Source organism: Leptidea sinapis, chromosome 28, assembly GCF_905404315.1.
Source record: "Leptidea sinapis chromosome 28, ilLepSina1.1, whole genome shotgun sequence".
In the NCBI taxonomy this organism is placed as follows: Eukaryota; Metazoa; Arthropoda; class Insecta; order Lepidoptera; family Pieridae; genus Leptidea; species Leptidea sinapis.
In genome coordinates this window covers 10094665-10115070 of record NC_066292.1, presented here as the reverse complement: position 1 = coordinate 10115070, position 20406 = coordinate 10094665, and the positions used below count along the sequence as shown (strand labels likewise).

The 20406-nt window shown below is 35.1% G+C and overlaps 1 protein-coding gene across 3 annotated transcripts; it reads left to right on the top strand.

Annotated features, from left to right (window-relative positions):
- Window positions 1-6126: 6126 nt before the first annotated feature.
- LOC126972976 (spidroin-1-like) lies at window positions 6127-9430 on the top strand. Of its 3 annotated transcripts, none has more exons than XM_050820086.1 (4): window positions 6127-6204; window positions 7204-7980; window positions 8071-8709; window positions 9259-9430. In XM_050820086.1, exons 1-3 carry the CDS (start codon window positions 6147-6149, stop codon window positions 8523-8525), a joined length of 1290 nt encoding a protein of 429 aa, XP_050676043.1. In that variant the 5' UTR covers window positions 6127-6146; the 3' UTR covers window positions 8526-8709; window positions 9259-9430. The 3 variants fall into 3 exon arrangements, with proteins under 3 accessions (XP_050676043.1, XP_050676042.1, XP_050676041.1); XM_050820085.1 differs by having other exon boundaries at window positions 6128-6204; window positions 8056-8709; XM_050820084.1 differs by having other exon boundaries at window positions 6129-6204; window positions 7204-8709.
- The last annotated feature ends 10976 nt before the right edge of the window (window positions 9431-20406 follow it).

Below are 20406 nucleotides of genomic sequence, written 5' to 3'. Positions count from 1 at the left end.
TTTAATTTATTTCCTTTTAAAATTGGCCCAGCAAAGCGGGCGGGAACGGCTAGTTTATCAGTGGGAGGCTCCTTTGGACAGGAAGCCGGCTAGATTATGGGTACCACAACGGCGCCTATTTCTGCCGTGAAGCAGTAATACGTAAGCATTACAGTGTTTCGGTCTGAAGGGCGCCGTAGCTGGTGAAATTACTGGGCAAATGAGGCTTAACATCTTATGTCTCAAGGTGAGGAGCGCAATTGTAGTGCCGCTCAGAATTATTGGGTTTTTTGAGAATCCTGAGCGGCACTGCATTGTAATGGGCATGGCGTATCAATTACCATCAGCTGGACTTCCTGCTCGTCTCATCCCTTATTTTCATAAAAAAAAGAAGTTTATTTATAAAATACTTATATATTAAATAAATATATACACCCACAAATACTCTGATACCTACAACTTTTTTACATGAACATCCAAGCTTTGATTTTATCCATTATTCCTTCAAAAAAGCATACAAACTTAGGATGGTAGAAAATGATTGGTATTTTTTTGATATACTTGGCACAATTTTCATAATGTTATTAACGTTCGACTTCTGCATGCAAAGGAAAGTACTAAGTTTGTCAGTCTGTGTATGCATACTTACTTCTGTGTGGCGGCGGTCCTTATAGACCATAAGCATTGTATGTTTTCTAATAATAATTATGTACGTCAAACTTGCGAGGTTCACTACACTTGTAATAGCGTTCACACCTTGAAAAATTTAGCTCTAAACCAATTTCATAAAACTTTTTTATCAAAAAACTGAGATCTTTTAGAACTTTTATGTATTTAATTTTTTGTATATAATATTGACACGCTTTTACACAAATTACCTTGCCCTAAACTAGCATGTACTATGAGGACAAGATACGATATACATAACTATAAATGACTCGGAAACTAACTTGCAATTTCATCACATATATGCACCTACCGTGATTCGAACCTGGAACCTCTAAACCTCAACAGGCAAGGTCACTAAGCACTGTACCATATGGACGTCGTATTTAATTGACTGCATTTTAACGTCCTTTGACTTCCACAAGAGGGTATTTTACAGATTAGTCGAAAACTGCTGAACCAAGTAAATAATCATATTGGGACCCATCTCAAATGGTCTAGCCGTCATGAAGTAAGTTATGAACGAATATACGCGACGAATTGTATACCTCAGCCTTATTTTGTATTGTAAAAGTATCGACATGAAAAGTAGGCAAACTATCGTGAGACATACGTGACGATGCCTCAACGTGACGAATCCGTGACGGATTGTAACACGGGGGGCGGTGCACCGTGGGAAGCGAGCCCGTGACGAAACGAGCACGTGACGACTACGACGTGTTGATTGGGTTATTATATTATGAACTGTTTAATGAACAGGGGCTTGCATATTTTTTTTTTGATAAAAATAAGGGATTAGACGAGTAGGACGTTCAGCTGATGGTAATTGATCCGTAACCGTTGGGTTTTTCAGGATACTTGAAAAACCCAAAAAATCTCGGTGGCACTACAATTGCGCATCTTGAGACGTAAGATGTTAAGTCTCACACCGAAACAAAGTAATGTTTACACATTACTCACGGCGCCGCTGTGGTACCCATAATGTAGCCGGCATCATGTGCAAAGGAGCCTCCCACTGGTGTAGTATAATTCTATGAACCTACGGCTACATATTAATAGGCTGAGATAAATAGTGCGTACAAAGACTTTGCTTAGACTTTACTTACACAAAACTTAGCTGAGTATGATCATTTGACAGCTGAAACTATACGGAGCTTAAACACAGTAGACATATGTATTAAACTAAGACAGCCCAATGCAAAAGTCAAGTTCGCATTTTATCACACTCAGCTAAGTTTTACGCAAGTAACGTCTGGGAAAAGTCTAAGTGCGCTTTATAAGTCTTAGCCAAATACTAATTGTTCTGTACGTGTGTATGTCTCTAGATTCCACATAAAAGACTATAAAAATTGGTGTCGTGAGTTATGTTCGGACGATCATAAAAGGTCTTTTTAATTTTTTTTATTTATTACACAAATTACTAATAACAATAATATTAGAATATGTGTTACTTAAAACAAGTCTGGAGCGAAAGTGAACAATAAAAATATTAAATTAGAGACAATCGAAGTTCAGCCTCAGCGTCTATTCACTTGTTCAATCTGCAACTCAGCTCTTTCACACCCCAATTTTCAATTTATACTTAATTTATTTTAATTAATTATCAGAAGCACTACTTATGTAAAAAAATAATTAATTTCGTTTTATGCTTGTTTCTTATGATAACATTCATATAACATCTTCACAGCTATAATATGTTTTATTGTTGTATTTGTATTTTTCAGCTGTTTGTATTAAATTTGCAAATTTTTGAAGTAAAACTTCTTTAGCGTGACTTGGGGGTAGCTCAGAATATTTTACAATTGACTTTTTCTGCCAGAAGTAACGTTAGTACTTCCGGCAGAAAAAGTCAATTGAAACAATTTTTAACCATTATATTTTAATGGTTTAAAAAAAATGTTTCAAATTGCTCACTAATATTTTCTGAAAATCTCCAAGTGTTTTTGTTTATTTAAGACTACTTTGTGATAAATAATAAATAAAAGTTCTCAGTCTGACGTATGCGACATTTGTTAATTCTTCTTCGTCCATTGGACAGGCAAAAGGTTCGAGCCCATACAACCATATTCGATAATATTCATATAACAACTTATTTTCTCACCAACAACCAAAATTACAATACAGCGAAAACTTAAAAATACAAGGGATACATAAGTTTTGGTCGTGGATCGCTGGTTACATAGTGACTAAAAAGCTCTAAAAATCAAAAGGATAAAGCTAAATGTGTGTGTGTGTATGCATGAGAGGGAGAGTGTGTATGTATGTGTGCGTGTGTGTGTAAGAGAAAATCTACCTTGGCTGACACCGACTCCAAAAATAACAATAATCGTTACTAGAATTATTTGACATTATTTGATTAATTAATTAGATTGTATAACAATAGGCTATTATTTTCATACTTTTTGGTGCATATTATATCTATTGTTTTGGAATAGTGTTTTTGAAGTCGGTTGTTTTTCCGTTATTTTGTAGGTTTGAGAATAGGGCGTAAACTATTTTTATCCCTATCTATCTTACAAGTTGTCTATAGCTCTCCATTTAACTTTCAATTAGAGGCGACATCTCCGCACACTAACAATAAGGTACTTTTTTTATTTATATTCACTAGAAATAATTTATATGGCAATAAGACGTTTGCAGCTAGTTATATATTATAATATAATTAATAGATTTTCTAATATCTGTCACCATGGGGCTCAAGTGATAGATGATCACCTCAATAACTAACGCACATTTCTTTAATTATTCTACCTTTTTATGTATAATTTATGTGCGTGTGTATGTCACTGAACTCCTCCTAGACGGCTAGACCGATTTTGATATAACTTTCTGAGTGTCTTCAGGTGGATTCGAGAATGGCTTAGATTCAAAATTGAACTACCTCCTAAACGGCTAGACCGATTTTGATGATGTTTTTGTGTGTTCCAGTGAATTTGAGATTGGTGTGTGTCTTGAGGTGGATTCGAGAATGGTTTAGATTCACAATTGAACTGCCTCCTAAAAGGCTGGGCAGATTTTGATGATTTTTTTTGTGTGTTCCAGTGAATTTGAGATTGGTTTAGATTCTCAATTCCGTCTATATAATATAATTCTCCTCATGTGTATGTTAGTGAACTCCTCCTAACGGTTGGACCGATTTTTCAAATTTAAGACGTGCGTACAGGACAGGTCTGTCGGTTCCACTAGTATATATATAGAGATATACATGAGAGAAATATGAGACGAGCTGACAAAATATTCAACTGATTGAACCATTGGATTGAACAATCCAAATTTCATCAATCAAATCACTTGGCGACCGGTTTTTGACGTTTAATAAGTATTTTAAATCCAATATTCAATAATTATATTTGAATTTGAATTATAATAACTAGCTACGGCGTCCTACTACTTGGAAGTAGGACAGGAAGCCACTATGGAAGCCATCTAGCCGGCTTCCTGCGTCCACCCTCCCTACTAGTAGACTTCTCGGCAATCTGGCTGAAAGCACAGAATAGATAAAAACAACTACATTATAAGCCAATATTTTACTGTTCTTAATGAAATTGTTATTATTTGTTAGCTATTTTCCTAATACTTATGCGTTTATATATTAAATTCAAATTCAAATATTTTTATTCAAAATAGGATTTAAAATTACTTATTGAACGTCAAAATCTACCACCCATTCAAAAGAGACTGCCTCAGACCTGAGAAGAATGGGCGCAAGAAACTCAGCGGGTTTTTTTTTTTAATATAAAATATGGATTACAATGTAATATCGTACAATAAACATTTATAATGAAAGAGCCTGAGGGTGTTCGCTTTATTCCCAGTCCGTGGTGTCATTAAGAAAATCGTTTATGCTATAATAACCTTTCCCACACAAACGTTTTTTAACAATTCTTTTAAATTTCGTAAAACATTTGTTTTGTACATTTTCTGGAATCATATTGTAGAAGCATATACATCGCCCAACAAAAGACTTACTAACTCGACCCAACCGAGTAGTAGGCACAACAAGTTTATGTTTGTTCCTCGTGTTAACATTATGAATGTCACAGTTTCTAGAAAATTCCTCAATGTGCTTATGAACATACAAAACATTATCAAAAATGTATTGAGAAGTAACAGTCAAAATGTTTATTTCTCTAAGTTTTTCTCTTAATGATTCTTTAGGACCTAGATTATAAATCGCGCGAATAGCCCTCTTCTGCAGCACAAATAAAGTATTAATATGGGCCGCACTGCTCCATAACAATATACCATAGGACATAATACTATGAAAATAACTAAAGTATACTAATCTCGCCGTATCTATGTCAGTTAACCGTCTAATTTTCTTAACCGCATATGCTGCAGAACTAAGCCTATTCGCCAATCCTTCAATATGGGGGCCCCACTGCAATTTGGAATCAAGAGTAATGCCAAGAAATCTTTCCAGATTCTTCCCGAATCTTTACCAGATTCGAATCTGCCCTCTGAATATAACGCATAGAGCGAAGCTAGATTATGGGTACCACAACGGCGCCCTTCAGACCGAAACACAGTAATGTTTACACATTACTGCTTCACGGCAGAAAAAGGCGCCGTTGTGGTACCCATAATGTGGCCGGCTTCGTGTGCAAGCCTCCCACTGGTAAAATGAGACCAACGAAATCCTGTGACACTTTTTATAACTTTTTTTTAAATTCTTCAATTTATTTTATTAAATTTTAATATGAACCTACCTACACAACCGTTTACGTACTCTTCTCACTTATATCGCCCATTTATTACTTAATGTCTTCATCTGTCTCAGAAATATTTATGTATTATTTACAACTGGCCACATCAAATAAACACAGCATCTGTCGTGAAATAGGTAGAATCGACGACTCTTACCACGATGGCCCCGGTTCGATCCTCGTCTGCCACCTACGAGTACTAATGTGTTGTCGGATTTCAAAATTAAATGGGCCGTGGTAATTACATTCCATCGGGTTACCCGTATGTATGCTCGCTTATACTCGTCTTCAGTAAAAAAAAAACACATTAATGCTATCTGTCAATACAATGTAATTTTAGTTATACATAGTACCTATATACTCTATAATACTCTATTTTAAGTTTATATGTTGTCTATAAGCTGATGTTGAGCGAATCTAATCAGTTTGTTCTCTAAATTATGTTGTTTTATTATAGTGTCAGCCTAGTGTTAGCTTATACTAAACATCACGAATGTGGCCATCATAAATATTAGGAATTATTGAAATCCGACTGCACGTTCCAACATATAAAGAATAATCTTCAGTTTCATATTAGTATACTTAATGAATTACAGAGAAAAAACATCTGTAGCACGAATTGTACAAATAACCTACATAGTAATAAGTATACCTTTAATGATTACGAGTAGAACAGCGATGCAAAACTGAACGCGAAATCAAGATTATTTCTGTCACATCACATTCGCTACATCATCTCAAATCTAATCTAAACTATAAATTAAACTACGGCAAATTTATTGCACGCTGATTTGTATGTATATAAAAGAGGTGGTTTTCTTGGTGGAATCATTCAGCGCATTCTACGCAGAAGGTAAGTGATTTCATCATATTTCAAATTTCCTTCTTGCTATAGAAAAACTGGGCTAAACTAAGCGTTTGTTTTGAAACACCCTGGTTCTAGTCTAAGTAACAATTTACAATTGGATCAGTTTATCTTCTACTCTGTTCCCTGGCTTACTAAACCCGTGTATCATCTTGAACTATGCGATCGTACTGCTTAGCTTTAAATTGGTCTCCTCGAATGTTTTCCACCGCTTCAATCAAATATTTTTAATTAAAGTAGGTGGTTCCAGGTACTTTTTGAACATTACCATTCGAAAAGGCATATCTCAGTAGAACGGGCTCAAAAAACTCAGCTTGCTATTTACTATACATCATTGCAATTAAATTAACTCATTTAATAATCTGGGGATTATCCCTTCATTTTCAATTTGTGGTCTAGTAACTTACACTATAGCAACCTTTAACACACAAGGGTTTTAAGTAATTCTTTTCAATTGAAGTATTCCAGAAAATTGTTTTTATCCTGTCGTAAGATCAAGTAATTTTCTTTCATGTACAATAAAACATTGGAACTACGTTCATTTCTTTGTTCTTTTCGCCGGTACCTTGAATATGCGCTAGATCATCATAATAACTGATACAATTGTGATTCCTCCGGTGTTGCTCTTACCATTAGGTAACTCACAAGTCTCCAAGAGCAGATGGAAATTGATCCTACTGCTTCAGTTATCCTATAATCACACTTGTCTGTACGATTTCAAAATTATATAAAATTCTCACCATCTGGATGCAAGTTCCAGAACTTTCCAGTTTTCACAATGAGGAAATGTGATGGGCATTACCAATAAAAGCGGATTATCTTCAAAGGATCTTTAGTGTTCTATTTGTATTCATCGGTTGATAGAGCTAACATAGTAAAAGAAGTAGGTTTAATACTAACAAAACCAAACAGCTCCATAATTTTTTGCAATTATTTCATTTAAAATATGTATCATTTTTGTTGATAATAAAAAGTTGTTTTTTTCAGGAATATTCAAAATGTCGCCAATCTTCTTAGTTGCTTTACTCTGCGCGTTTACCAACGCATACAATGTAGACCGCGATGCCTTAGAAGCCGCTGTCGTGCATCATGGCAAGCCACAAGCTCAGTATAATGCTGAATCAGGGGTTGGAAGTGGAGTATCACGCCATAGTGGAGCTGTGGGAGCTAACCTTGCCAGTGCCGACTATGACGATAGTGCCGAGGCAGTAAGCCGAAGCGGCGCCCGACTAGTCCACAGAAACCCTTATGGCGGCAACGTGAATTTACAAAATCTTCCTTCTCGTTATATTGATAACGGTTTGTCCCGTAGCGGAAGCGTAAGTGATGACGATGACGATGTTTCAGCTGCTGTAGAGGCCGCTGGAAGGTCAGCATATGGTTATCCCGGTTATAGACCAAGATACAGACCTGCTTCAGCGCAGGCAGCCGCTAACGCAGTCGCTCATGCCATGGCTAATGCCAACCGTGGCAATTACGGGTACAGTCATCTCGGTTACTACAGATCTGGAGCGTCACAAGACGCAGATGAGCAGGACGAAAGTGTCCAAAGCGTGAACTCTGGATCAGCATCAGGAAGACATAGTCAAGGAGCCAGTTCAAATGCTGGTAATGCAGGATTAAATTCAGGGCTCTCCGCACAAGGACTCGCTGGACAAGGACTTGCAGGACAAGGACGCTCTGTACAAGGAGTCTCCGCACAAGGACTCGCTGGACAAGGGCTTGCAGGACAAGGACTCGCAGGACAAGGACTAGCAGGACAAGGTCTCGCAGTACAAGGACGCTCCGCACAAGGACTCGCTGGACAAGGGCTTGCAGGACAAGGGCTCGCAGGACAAGGACTAGCAGGACAAGGTCTCGCAGGACAAGGACGCTCTGTACAAGGTGTCTCCGCCCAAGGACTCGCCGGACAAGGACTTGCAGGACAAGGACTCGCTGGACAAGGACTTGCAGGACAAGGACTCGCAGGACAAGGACTTGCAGGCCAAGGACTCGCAGGCCAAGGACTCGCAGGACATAGACATGCTGGACAAGGACTCTCTAGCCAAGCAGTCTCTGGACAAGGACTATCTGCGCAAGGACGCTCTGTGCAAGGACTATCTGGACAAGGAATCTCCGGTCATGGACTCGTTGGACAAGGTTTAGGAGCTGGAAGAGGTTACAGTGCAGACGATGATGGTGTGAATAGCCAATCTGCAGGTCACAGTGGTCGTTCCAGTCTTGGAGCAGGCGGTGCAGGCTTATATAACGCAGGTTTAGCAGGAAATTCTGGAAATGCAGGCAGCTACGTAAGCGCTGAGAACAACTAAGCATATAAAACAATATACCTATCCGTTATACTCATATCTTTGTCTTCTTTTCTATATTTCACGAGTGGTATGAGCCATAATCAGATAAATGGTGATGATCATTGAACAATTAGAATGAAATTGAAGACCGAATTTTAAAGCTTTGATTGGAAGCATCATTGCAGAACTGGACATAGTTATCTATGTAAGTTTAATATCTTTATTGCTATAGTGATTCTTATTATTTACCACAAGTTCCTGGCAAATATTTCGCGTCTTAACTTCAAGTCTGCTTCAAAAATAATAATATCGTAAACGTGCCAAACACACTTAATACTGTTTAATCATTTTTATACAGAATATTGTACTAACGTTACCAAACCCAAAACTATAATTCTGTCAGTTTGTTTGTGAGTTTATGGATATTAATCTCAGAAATTTAATATTAGGTTTACGCTGATGCAATATTTAGTGCTTTGTCGATTTCACTCTTAATCTGTTCACAATAACTGTTAACTGTTAATTGATCCTTACCTTTCTTCCTAAAATATTTTTTATTCCCTTTCCTTTCTCCATCCTTGCTCTCGATGACACCTTTGTAACGTTTGCCTGCTTTCGTACTCCTCAATGTGTCCACTCATATTTAAGTTTCCTCAGTCCTAATCCTAGCCTAAGTCAGCATCGACTGTCCTTAACAAAAAGAAAAGAGATATTTTTTTGATTGCTCTTTAATATACATTTATTCTCTTTTCAGGTTCGTCCCTTCACCAGACCACCAGGCGATCAGATTTGGCCCAAACTACACTCGAGAAATCTTTCCTAATATTCTATTCTTAGTTTTTTTGTACTTTTCTACTGTACTTTGTTATTTATCACTTAATTTTTTCGTTTTTATGTATTTTCTAATAAATATTTATTAAATATTTCGTTGTGGTTTCAATGTAATATAGAACAAGCTTTTGTTGTCCACGGATATTGAAGGAGTCCGTATCTTAATTGTTTTAATTATTTTTACACGCTTTTTATTAGCTTCAACTGTATGTATGTTTGCTTGTAATCGACTCATTTGGACGCGATTCGCTCAAACAACGTAGATTTTTCGAGAATGGATGGCAATACAGTAATTTGATAAAATTATTCCATTTTTCAATTTGCATAAAAAATAAGTATTTTATTAATGTATACAATTTTCATCTATCGTCTATAAGGCAGGAATTGATGTTTATTTTAAATCTCTTTTGTATTTTTTAGTTCGGTTTTCTATTTGAAACGTGTTTTTTTAGTTTTTTTTTTAAACTATTAATTAATTCACTAATTGATGGAAAACAACCTGCTCTGAGACGTTTCAAATAATTACTGACAATAACTATGTTTAACATTATACAGCGAAATACATTTTCCTCGAGTGAAGCTACAGGACAATAGTAGGTTCGCAATAAATTTGAAACCAATTGCTATTCGACAGTGGAGTGGCCACTTCAGCATCAATATTATTCAACTGTGCTTTCATATCCGGCCTACGCGACTGTTTTGCATTCGGTAAACACTCAACTCTGAATTAAATTGGCCAAATATATTCGAATATTGTTTCAAATACAGCTTCAGTTTTTTTTATAGAATCAAGAAAAATGCCGACTTCAAATCTATTTAAAATAAGACCTTTACATTTGCAGTTGAATTGAAAAAATATATATTTTGTTTATCTTAGGCTGTATGGTATTGTTCCGTTGCCTTAATCGCCCTGAAAATTGAAAAAAAAAAATTGTTACTCAATTGCATATTCAATAAAAAATATCTTGTTTTTGGATTTACATAGATCATCATATTTTAAAATAAGGATTTTTTAGTTCTTCATCTGTATTCATGAAATATGCAGATGGCGAGTCGTTGCTTCAATAATTATTTTTGTTTTTTTTTTTAATTTCTTGTTATTGTGTAGGGTTTGTAAAAAAATAGAACACTAGTAGAAGTAGTTACTACAAAAAAAGTAGTAGTATTTGAAGTAGGTACTTAAAAAAAATTTTCTTCAAACTAACTTCATGGGGCAAATATCAAATCCGCAAATTTTTTATGTTTTAGCAAAGGATGGAAAAAGAAAATAAAGTAGTTTATTAAAAATGTATTAAATTAAGCAATTTAAAGTGAGTCGTAGCAGATTGTGTGTGTTTTATTTGTAAAGTAGTCTAAAAAATAAAATATGCTACCCAATTGAATTGGAATTGTTACAATTCCACGCGGACAAAGTTGCGGGTAAGAGCTAGTAGTATATCGATCATGTTTAAGATTACGGATTTTATTTTCTCTCAATCACTTCAGTTCTTACATAAGATATACTTTTATACAACCCGGTGTTAGCATTCCATTTGAAAGAATCTCAGTCGGAAGTTCACAAAACATATTCGAAGCAATCTTAAACATTTGGTTTAACTCGCGCCTTTAGTGGTTGAGTTCAAAGCCATGCCGGTTGTTAAAAATAACCCAACTATTTGAGGAGCACTCAAGTTGCAGTAAGTGGCGGTCTAATCTGCGGAACGCTAAAAAAACATGGCGCCGTCGATATAGCACACATATTGCGTGTTGCGTCTAGTATTTTTGGATGTATGTGGTATTAAACGAACTTGTCACCTGTGCGTCTTTAAAGTTCTCTTCGGGAAAAATTTTCAGAGTGAATTAATAGTTATGTTATTTGGTTAACTGGACAACTTGCAACATACTGCAGCTATCATAAGCCTCTTGTAACTCATATGTCTACTGTACGAGTACTACAACCAATAGACGAGAATTAAATAAATTTCCAAAGGTGTGTATGTGCTTATGTATGCACGCAAGATATATAAGTATACTTATATAAGTTATACTTCTTTGGCCTAACAAAATAAAAATCCTTATTATTATTATTTATTCCTCGTGCTATTCTACGTTTGTAGAATGAACAATATTGTAAAAATCTTGCAACGATGGCTTTGAAAATTAATTTTTAAATAACGAAGATGGCTGTACGGGCTTGCACCCTTTGCCTATCCTAATAATGGACGAAGAAACCAAAAAAAAACGAATGTCGAAAACGTCAGAAAATTTTAGAAACCAACTTCACCCTGTTACTAATGTTTAACAGTGTTGCGCGCGCATCTTAAAATTTCACTCTCATCATTTTTTCATAACGCTCCTAAAGAAGTATAACTTCAAAAATTGTAGTACACATGTCAGAAATGGAACTTATTTGACTATTTTTTTTAAATCTCGCTTATAAATTGCTGGAATTTATAGGTACTTATAATTGACATAGAACCTTCATGGCTTTAGATTTTTGTGTGAAACTTTTTTCATATGGTACCTATGTAGTTCTTCTGTTATAAAATATGCAATTTTTGATTATCGACTTTCAGTTGTTTTTTTATTCAGCTTAGACAAGAAAGGTGGAGACTTTGAAAATTCGAGTGATTTTTGAATACGAGTTCCTACGCGAAACTAGGCGGTAGAAACAGCTCGCAATATAAATGTTGCGTTTGAAGAGGGGACTGCTAATGAACACATCATGTGATTTTGGTTTAAACGCATTCGTGATGTAAACTTTGATTTCAAGAACGAACCACGTGGAAGACCTCAGGACACAGGTGAATGTGAATGTGATGTGAACAATGAATTGAAAGAGATGGTGGAAGCCGAGCCGAGCCAAACCTAGGAATTAGCGGCATGGTTTAACGTTACCTTATCAACAATATTGACTCATTTGTGTCAAATCAATAAAAAAAAAGAAACTAAAAATCGGTACCTCATGATTTGACTGTTCTGCAGAAAGCAACGCGTGAGGAAACTTGTGTTGCCTTGTTGAATTGATACAGAAACGAAGGAATATTGGATTGAATTGTGATATGCGATGAAAAGTAGATCCTTTACGATAACCGTAAGCGAAAAATGCAATGGTTGACTCTAGGTCCAACGCCGCACAGTGTCCTAAAGCAAAGCTTACCTTAATAAAGATGTAATGGTAACTGTTTGGTGGTTTCAGCATGGTGTTATTCACTATAGCTTTCTCCGATCTCGTCAAGCAATAACGGCAGGTGTCTACTGTGCCGAACTTCGAACCATGATAGCAAATCTGGCAGTGAAACAGCTCCGACTATTATTACTCCATGATAACGAGAGACCTCATACAGCACGAGAAACCGTTTTAACTCTACAGGAACTGCAATTAGAAACCATTCGTCACCCTCCGTATTCGCCAGATCTTGCTCCAACGGACTACCATTTTTTTCATGAGTTGGACAATTTTCTACGTGATATAAAGTTTTCTTCTAAGGAGGCAGCACAAAATGCTTACACACAGTCTGTCGAATATAGATCACCAAAAAGCATTTCTTCTATCGCAAAGGCATAAATGACCTTCCGTAGTTAGCAGCTTAGTATCTTAGTTGGCAGCAACGTATAGGTAATAATTGTAATTATTTTGATTAAATAAATTCAATTCAAAATTTGAATACAAATCGGCAATTTTATACTTTAACCCTTAATATTTATACTAATCTGTTCTCTAAATGTAACGTTTTTTGTCAATATTAGATTTTTTTATATTAAAACTAGCTGACCCAACAAACGTTGTATTGCTGATATTAAAATCGCGATACAAAAGTAACTGTTGATCGTAGATGGGTGCAAATTTGAAGTTGTATTTTTTAATGCTGACTCATAATCAATTTAAAAAAAAATGTCAAAAAAATAAAAATTTCGTGTGGACCACCCTTAACATTTAGGTGGATGAAAAATAGATGTTGCCCGATTCTCAGACCTACCCAATATGCACTAAAAATTTCATGAGAATCGGTCAAGCCGTTTTCGAGGAGTTCTAAGTTTAACACCATGACAGGAGAATTTTATATATTAGATTTAGTTATTGTAGATATATAAGATGTTCTACTTGCAGGTTTCGCACGCAGCTACAACACACAAGCAGCACGATACAACGCTAGTAGGGTAGATGTTCTAATTACTAAACGTATTACTTTATTGCGTTTCATCCGTAAAAATTTTACCCTCATACGCGCAAAGAGGTGTCACTTCAAACACATAAATGAATTTTAATTTATAATATTTGTCAATTAATGTTAATAAGATAAATAATTATTATGAGTATTCAAAGGTCAAGAGATATCAATTAACGCCTTATCGCTAGGTGTCGATATCGATGCTAGATCAATTAATGAATATAACATAGCATATTGTGTTTGATTATAAATATTGTTGTATTTTTTCCATGCTCGGGTAAACGCCAGTAATAATGTCCGCCTATTTAGGTGCCTCAAGTGCTGCGAGCAATGTTAACGGCGATTTGCTATCTATATATATAAAAATGAATTGCTGTTTTTTTTATGGAATAGGAGGACAAACGAGCATACGCGCTATCTATATATATAAAATGAATTGCTGTTTTTTTATGGAATAGGAGGAAAAACGAGCGTACGCGCTATCTATATATATAAAATGAATTGCTGTTTTTTTATGGAATAGGAGGACAAACGAGCGTACGCGCTATCTATATATATAAAATGAATTGCTGTTTTTTTATGGAATAGGAGGACAAACGAGCGTACGCGCTATCTATATATATAAAATGAATTGCTGTTTTTTTATGGAATAGGAGGACAAACGAGTGTACGCGCTATCTATATATATAAAATGAATTGCTGTTTTTTTATGGAATAGGAGGACAAACGAGCGTACGCGCTATCTATATATATAAAATGAATTGCTGTTTTTTTTATGGAATAGAAGGACAAACGAGCGTACGCGCTATCTATATATATAAAATGAATTGCTGTTTTTTTATGGAATAGGAGGAAAAACGAGCGTACGCGCTATCTATATATATAAAATGAATTGCTGTTTTTTTTATGGAATAGGAGGACAAACTAGCGTACGCGCTATCTATATATATAAAATGAATTGCTGTTTTTTTATGGAATAGGAGGACAAACGAGTGTACGCGCTATCTATATATATAAAATGAATTGCTGTTTTTTTTATGGAATAGGAGGACAAACGAGCGTACGCGCTATCTATATATATAAAATGAATTGCTGTTTTTTTATTGAATAGGAGGACAAACGAGTGTACGCCTTATCTATATATATAAAATGAATTGCTGTTTTTTTATGGAATAGGAGGACAAACGAGCGTACGCGCTATCTATATATATAAAATGAATTGCTGTTTTTTTATGGAATAGGAGGACAAACGAGTGTACGCGCTATCTATATATATAAAATGAATTGCTGTTTTTTTATGGAATAGGAGGACAAACGAGCGTACGGGTCATGATCACCACCGCCCACAATCTCTTGCAACACCAGAGGAATCACAGGAGCGTTGCCGGCCTTTAAGGAAGGTGTATGCGCTTTTTTATGCTGTTCGTTAGTCTCGCTAAAACTCGAGAACGGCTGGACCGATTTGGCTAATTTTGGTCTTGAATTATTTGTGGAAGTCTTTGGTTTTAAAAAGTGAATTAATATGAAAACGCTTGGAATTAAATAAACACAAAAAGTGTCCGCCGTCGTTCAGAAATCAGATTGAAAGAATGTTTAAAACGAATAACTACTTAGAATCTTTATATCTTTCTAACTTTCTCAGGAGGTAAGAAATAAACTTAATTTTAGCTAACTATAGGTGGTAGATTAACTAGAGTTGTTAACTATCTATCAGATTATTTTTATGCAGATGGATAAATCTTAAGTTTTAATCTTAAGTCGTCATCTATTTCTCATATACCCCAAAAATTTTAAATATTGTTTTTTTTTTCTTATTACTTTATATGGTAAAACAGCGTTTGCTGGGTCAGCTAGTTCGTAATAAATGTTAGAAATGGCTTAAATTCAACGAATGGATCTAGGATAAACTGTAACCAGCTTGATTTAGAGTAATAGAAACAAAATAGCTAGCAATTTAATGGTTGATTCAAAAATAGTCATGTTTGTCACTATTTATACGTATTTCTCAGGAAAACAAGGGTGTTACTTATTGTAATTTAATGTTTTTTTTGGGAAACAAACAGTATTCAAAACATTTATAAAAATAAAGTTTCCACTAATTTCCTCAATCTGGCCGTAAATACTGTTACAATTAAATATAAACAAAATGTTATTGGCTAGCACACTGTAAACGTAATAAATGTTATTGGCAAGCCTAGGTACATAATATCATGTGAGCAGTCAACAAATAGGACAGACAAAAAAAACTCTATATGTATATATATATATACAAATTCTTAAGCATGACATGAGCATGACTCATGGACCAGCCATCGTTCAACTCGCATATATTTGAGGGACATATCTCATTCACCCATTAATGTCACTAACAACTGCTTGATAGCAGAAAAAGGGAACAATACTATATCTATATTAATGGAAAAGGAGGACAAATGAGCGTTCAGGTCACCTGGTGTTAAGTGATCACTGCCGTCCAATTCTCTTGCAACGCCAGAGGAATCACAGGAGCGTTATCGAACTTTAAGGAAGGTGTACACGCTTTTTTTGAAGGTACCCATGTCGTCTCGTCCCGGAAACACCGCGCAAGGAAGCTCAATCCACAGCTTTGTAGGACGCCACACATCCAGATGGTGGGGATGATATCCTAATTTGTGGCGTGTCGTGCGAAGGTGGAATTCTGCGGCAGGAATTAGGTGGAACAGCTCTTCGGAACATTCCCCGTAATAAATGCGGTAGAAGACTCACATTATTATTATTAATTAAAAAAAAGTAAATAATTACTACATAAAATACGATTAGGTGTGTTATACCTTAAGGTTGATTTAATTTTTAATTTAAACTAATTAGTTCGCAAATAACCTTTATTTTGTGTTTTGTTTATTAAATAGTTTTATATTGACAGTTCTAGGTGGTTGGTACATAAAATTAAGTATACCAACGTAATAGACAAACACTCTCCTCATTACGGTGAGACTAAATTAAAAATGTTAATTAGTGCTAGATTTACACGTGTTAGTGAAGTGTGTAGTATTTTGCTTTAGACAATCCGTATGACAAGTGTTGATAAACGGCGTCATATTCACGTACACAATATTTTATTTTCTAACCACGGACTAGTAAAAAAAGAAGGACTCCGCACTGTGATATTAGTAAGTGAAGCACCTTTATGCTAGTGTGTGTGCGGTTACGTGGCATAACAGTTACACAATTTTTTCTCTCTTAAATAATCATATATCCACAAATACTTTTATAGTACTGTTTTTACACTATTTCACAACGCACGACGGCATTTTTAAAATATTTTATTGCGACGCAAACTGTTCTGTCACAGACGATGGCAAATCTCATAATAGCGGCCGATCGGCTTGTTTAGTGTGTGTGCGTGGGGCTTTGTATTTACACGTTTACCGGCTTGTATTGGTGCTTCACTGTTATGTAAGGTGACAAGGAGTCCTTCTTTTTTTACTCGTCATACACATATTTTGTTAATTAATATAATCTTATGAAAATAGAGTATTTACTTCGTATATACATTGTAATACAAAGTATTTTAGTGAATATGTTCTACGAAAAGCTCCACGAAAGCAGTAGTCAGTATTGACCTGTAAAATGTATCTTTATTTGGATTGTTGCCGTAGGTAACAACACAATCTAACACTGAAAACGACACTTTAATATTTTTTGATTAATATCCGATAAAACACAGAACAATTATGATATAAGCACTAAAATTAAAATGTAGTCCAATTTGACAGGACACCAATGGTCACAAATTTTTTTCAAAATGGCTTCATGGTCTTCATCTAGTCCGTGTCTTTCTCACACCTAGGTTTTTATGTGAGGATAGTAATCTCACTTACACACAGTGTTCGTCTATTACGGTAGTATACTAGGTTTATGGGGTTGGTATCATAGAGTAATAATTTAGCGTATTTTCTAACGGCCGTTTTCAATAACGTACCCCTAGTTATGGATAAATGGCTATCACCGTACAATGACAAGATCTTATCTATCCATAGTCATGTCCAATGCATTATGTCGATAGGTTATTGAAATGTAAGTAAGCGTAAAAGGATAGATTTGTCTACCTCTAGTAAGTTAAACTAAGGATAGATAGGTTATTGATAATGGCCGTTATTGACAAGATCTTATCTACCCATAATTATGTCCAATATAGGTTAGATGTTTCCGAGTCATGGATGTCTTTTTGCATTTATGTATGTTTAGTAGGTACACCCACAGTTATGCCTAATTTGTGGCAAGATAATTTTTATAAGAGTGTGTCAATATTATTATTATTATTATTAATATCCTATTTGTCCGGGCTGTCCGGTCATCTATAAGCAGGTATATTCTAAATATAATATGGTTATAACAGATCTATCCGCGTAGAGACTCAAAAAACTGTACCGATTAAACTATAAGACAAACCATTAAACTTCAATAATTCTGCACTTAACTTTTAAAAGCACATTTCGACAGGATCAATTTAATAACAAAACAAATGTTTTAACTTGAACACGACGAACAGTTCCATTACAAATATAATATATGCGGACAGATTTACGATAAGTATATCTGTCAACAAGTTACATTATGGTAATGCAAATACATATTTATTTCTTAAACTAGAAATATCGTTACGATTTTTTTTTATGAAAATACGGGACGAGACGAGCAGGACGTTCAGCTGATGGTACTTGATACGCCCTGCCCATTACAATGCGGTGCCGCTCAGGATTCTTGAAAAGCCCAAAAATTCTGAGCGGCACTACAATTGCGCTCGTCACCTTGATACAATAAGATTTTAAGTCTCATTTGCCCAGTAATTTCACTAGCTACGGCGCCCTTCAGACCGAAACACAGTAATGCTTACACATTACTGCTTTACGGCAAAAATAGGCGCCGTTGTGGTACCCATAATCTAGCCGGCATCCTGTGCAAAGGAGCCGGTAACTGGTTAGTGAAGTATACATAATGAACGAATAAGAACATATGAATCGTCATTACAAATTTCCATTTTATTTTGTGAATGTACCACATACTAGAAGATATATAGTCACTATAGGCCCCATCCTATAGGGCCTGTGAGAACATCCCTACAAGAAACTCACACGCTACCTCTTATTTGAAAAAAAAATGATTTAGGGTTAAAGACCAAGCAGAAAACAGGCAAGAACAAATGTATGGAATAATTCCTTCTCATGTTTCCGTCGTATAGTTAAATGCGCGGCGCTAAGTGATCGAGGGAGTTATATGGTGAATTTTGTAGTTAGTTGTTTAAAAATAATTAGAATTTGTTGTTTTCAAATCCTGCTTTAGTGTCTTGAAAATTGAATTCCCTATACAATTGTATATTTTATTCCAAAATTATGCAGTATGGTGCTCGATATAAGAAATTCAAATAGTCACAATCAAAATTTTTTTGCTATGAAAAAAAATACTGTCAATTTTAAAAAGCTGCCACTGTATTTAGAATATATTATCTAGCTTTTAACCGACTCTGAAAAGGAGGAGGTCCTCAATTCTGGCGGTATTTTATTTTTTTGTATGTACACCGCTGATTACGCTGAGATTTATAATCCTCCGTAATTTTGTGATTCTTCTTTAGTTTAATGTGGAATGTTTGCCATTTGATCCCATAAAAATTGGACATAGTTTGGCCCAGTAGTTTTCATTTTATGACTATTTTTGTTTACGTGGATGATGTTTTTATAGTTTGTACACTGCTTTTTTAGGAGTTTTCTTATACTTTGTTTATATATTATTACTAGCTGACCCAGAAAACGTTGTATTGCCGATATTAAAATCGCGATACAAAAGTAATTATGGTCGTAGATGGGTGAAAATTTGAAGTTGTATGTATGTTTTAATGCTGACGCATAATCAAACAAATTAAAAAAATATATTAAAAAAAAATCGTGTGGACCACCCTTAACATTTAGGGGGATGAAAAATAGATGTTGTCCAATTCTCAGACCTACCCAATATGCACTCAAAATTTTATGAGAAAAGGTCAAGCCGTTTCGGAGGAGTTCAAAGTTTAACACCATGACACGAGAATTTTATATGTTAGAAGATTATTATTATTACCCCTTTGCCGATAAGTGCGTCTCAGTCTGTCATCCATAGCTAACAAACGTTCTTCACGATATTTCAGTGTCTCACAAGAACGTCAAATAGGGGATCTATATTGTTTGAGGCACGCGGAACCTTTCGTAGGCCTACCCATATCTACTTAAAAATTACTATTAAATATATGACAATAAAAAGCAACGAAATCTTATAGTTTACCTCATGAATGGCACTAAAAAGTGAAAAATAAAAAAATCTACGTTTAAAAAAACCGACTTCAAAAATTCAAAAGTATAAAATAACTTAATAGAGATATATTTTAATACACCTCTTATGCAAATCTTGTACCTTTAATACTAATATTTCTATTGCTACCTATTGATAGGTTTGAATTCGGTGTCGAGCCAAATGTGATATCAGTATGTATTAAATCTCTACTTAGTAATTTTATACTTTTGAGTTTATGAAGGCGGTTTTTGTAAACGTAGTTTTTTTTCATATTATATTGAAGTAAATTTTTATTTGAAGTTTTATTAAATATATTTTCAATTAATGTCCTAAAGGATCCGCTTAATATATTCGTCGTATATTTACAATAGATTAAAATGACGTTCAGTACCTACACTGCGTGGCCTAATCCCTTTGAGGTAAAATAACAGACATCCATTATCCATTTTGTGAAAATATATATGAATTGATTGAAAATATTATTATTTTTGTTTTATAGGATATGTGTTTTGGCCTTGTGGAATGAGTGTCTGTTCATGTAGCCCCAGGTCATCAAGAGGTCCAGAGGCACAGAGTTATTACCCCAGGTTGTATGATCGATCACTGCGGTTTTCAAA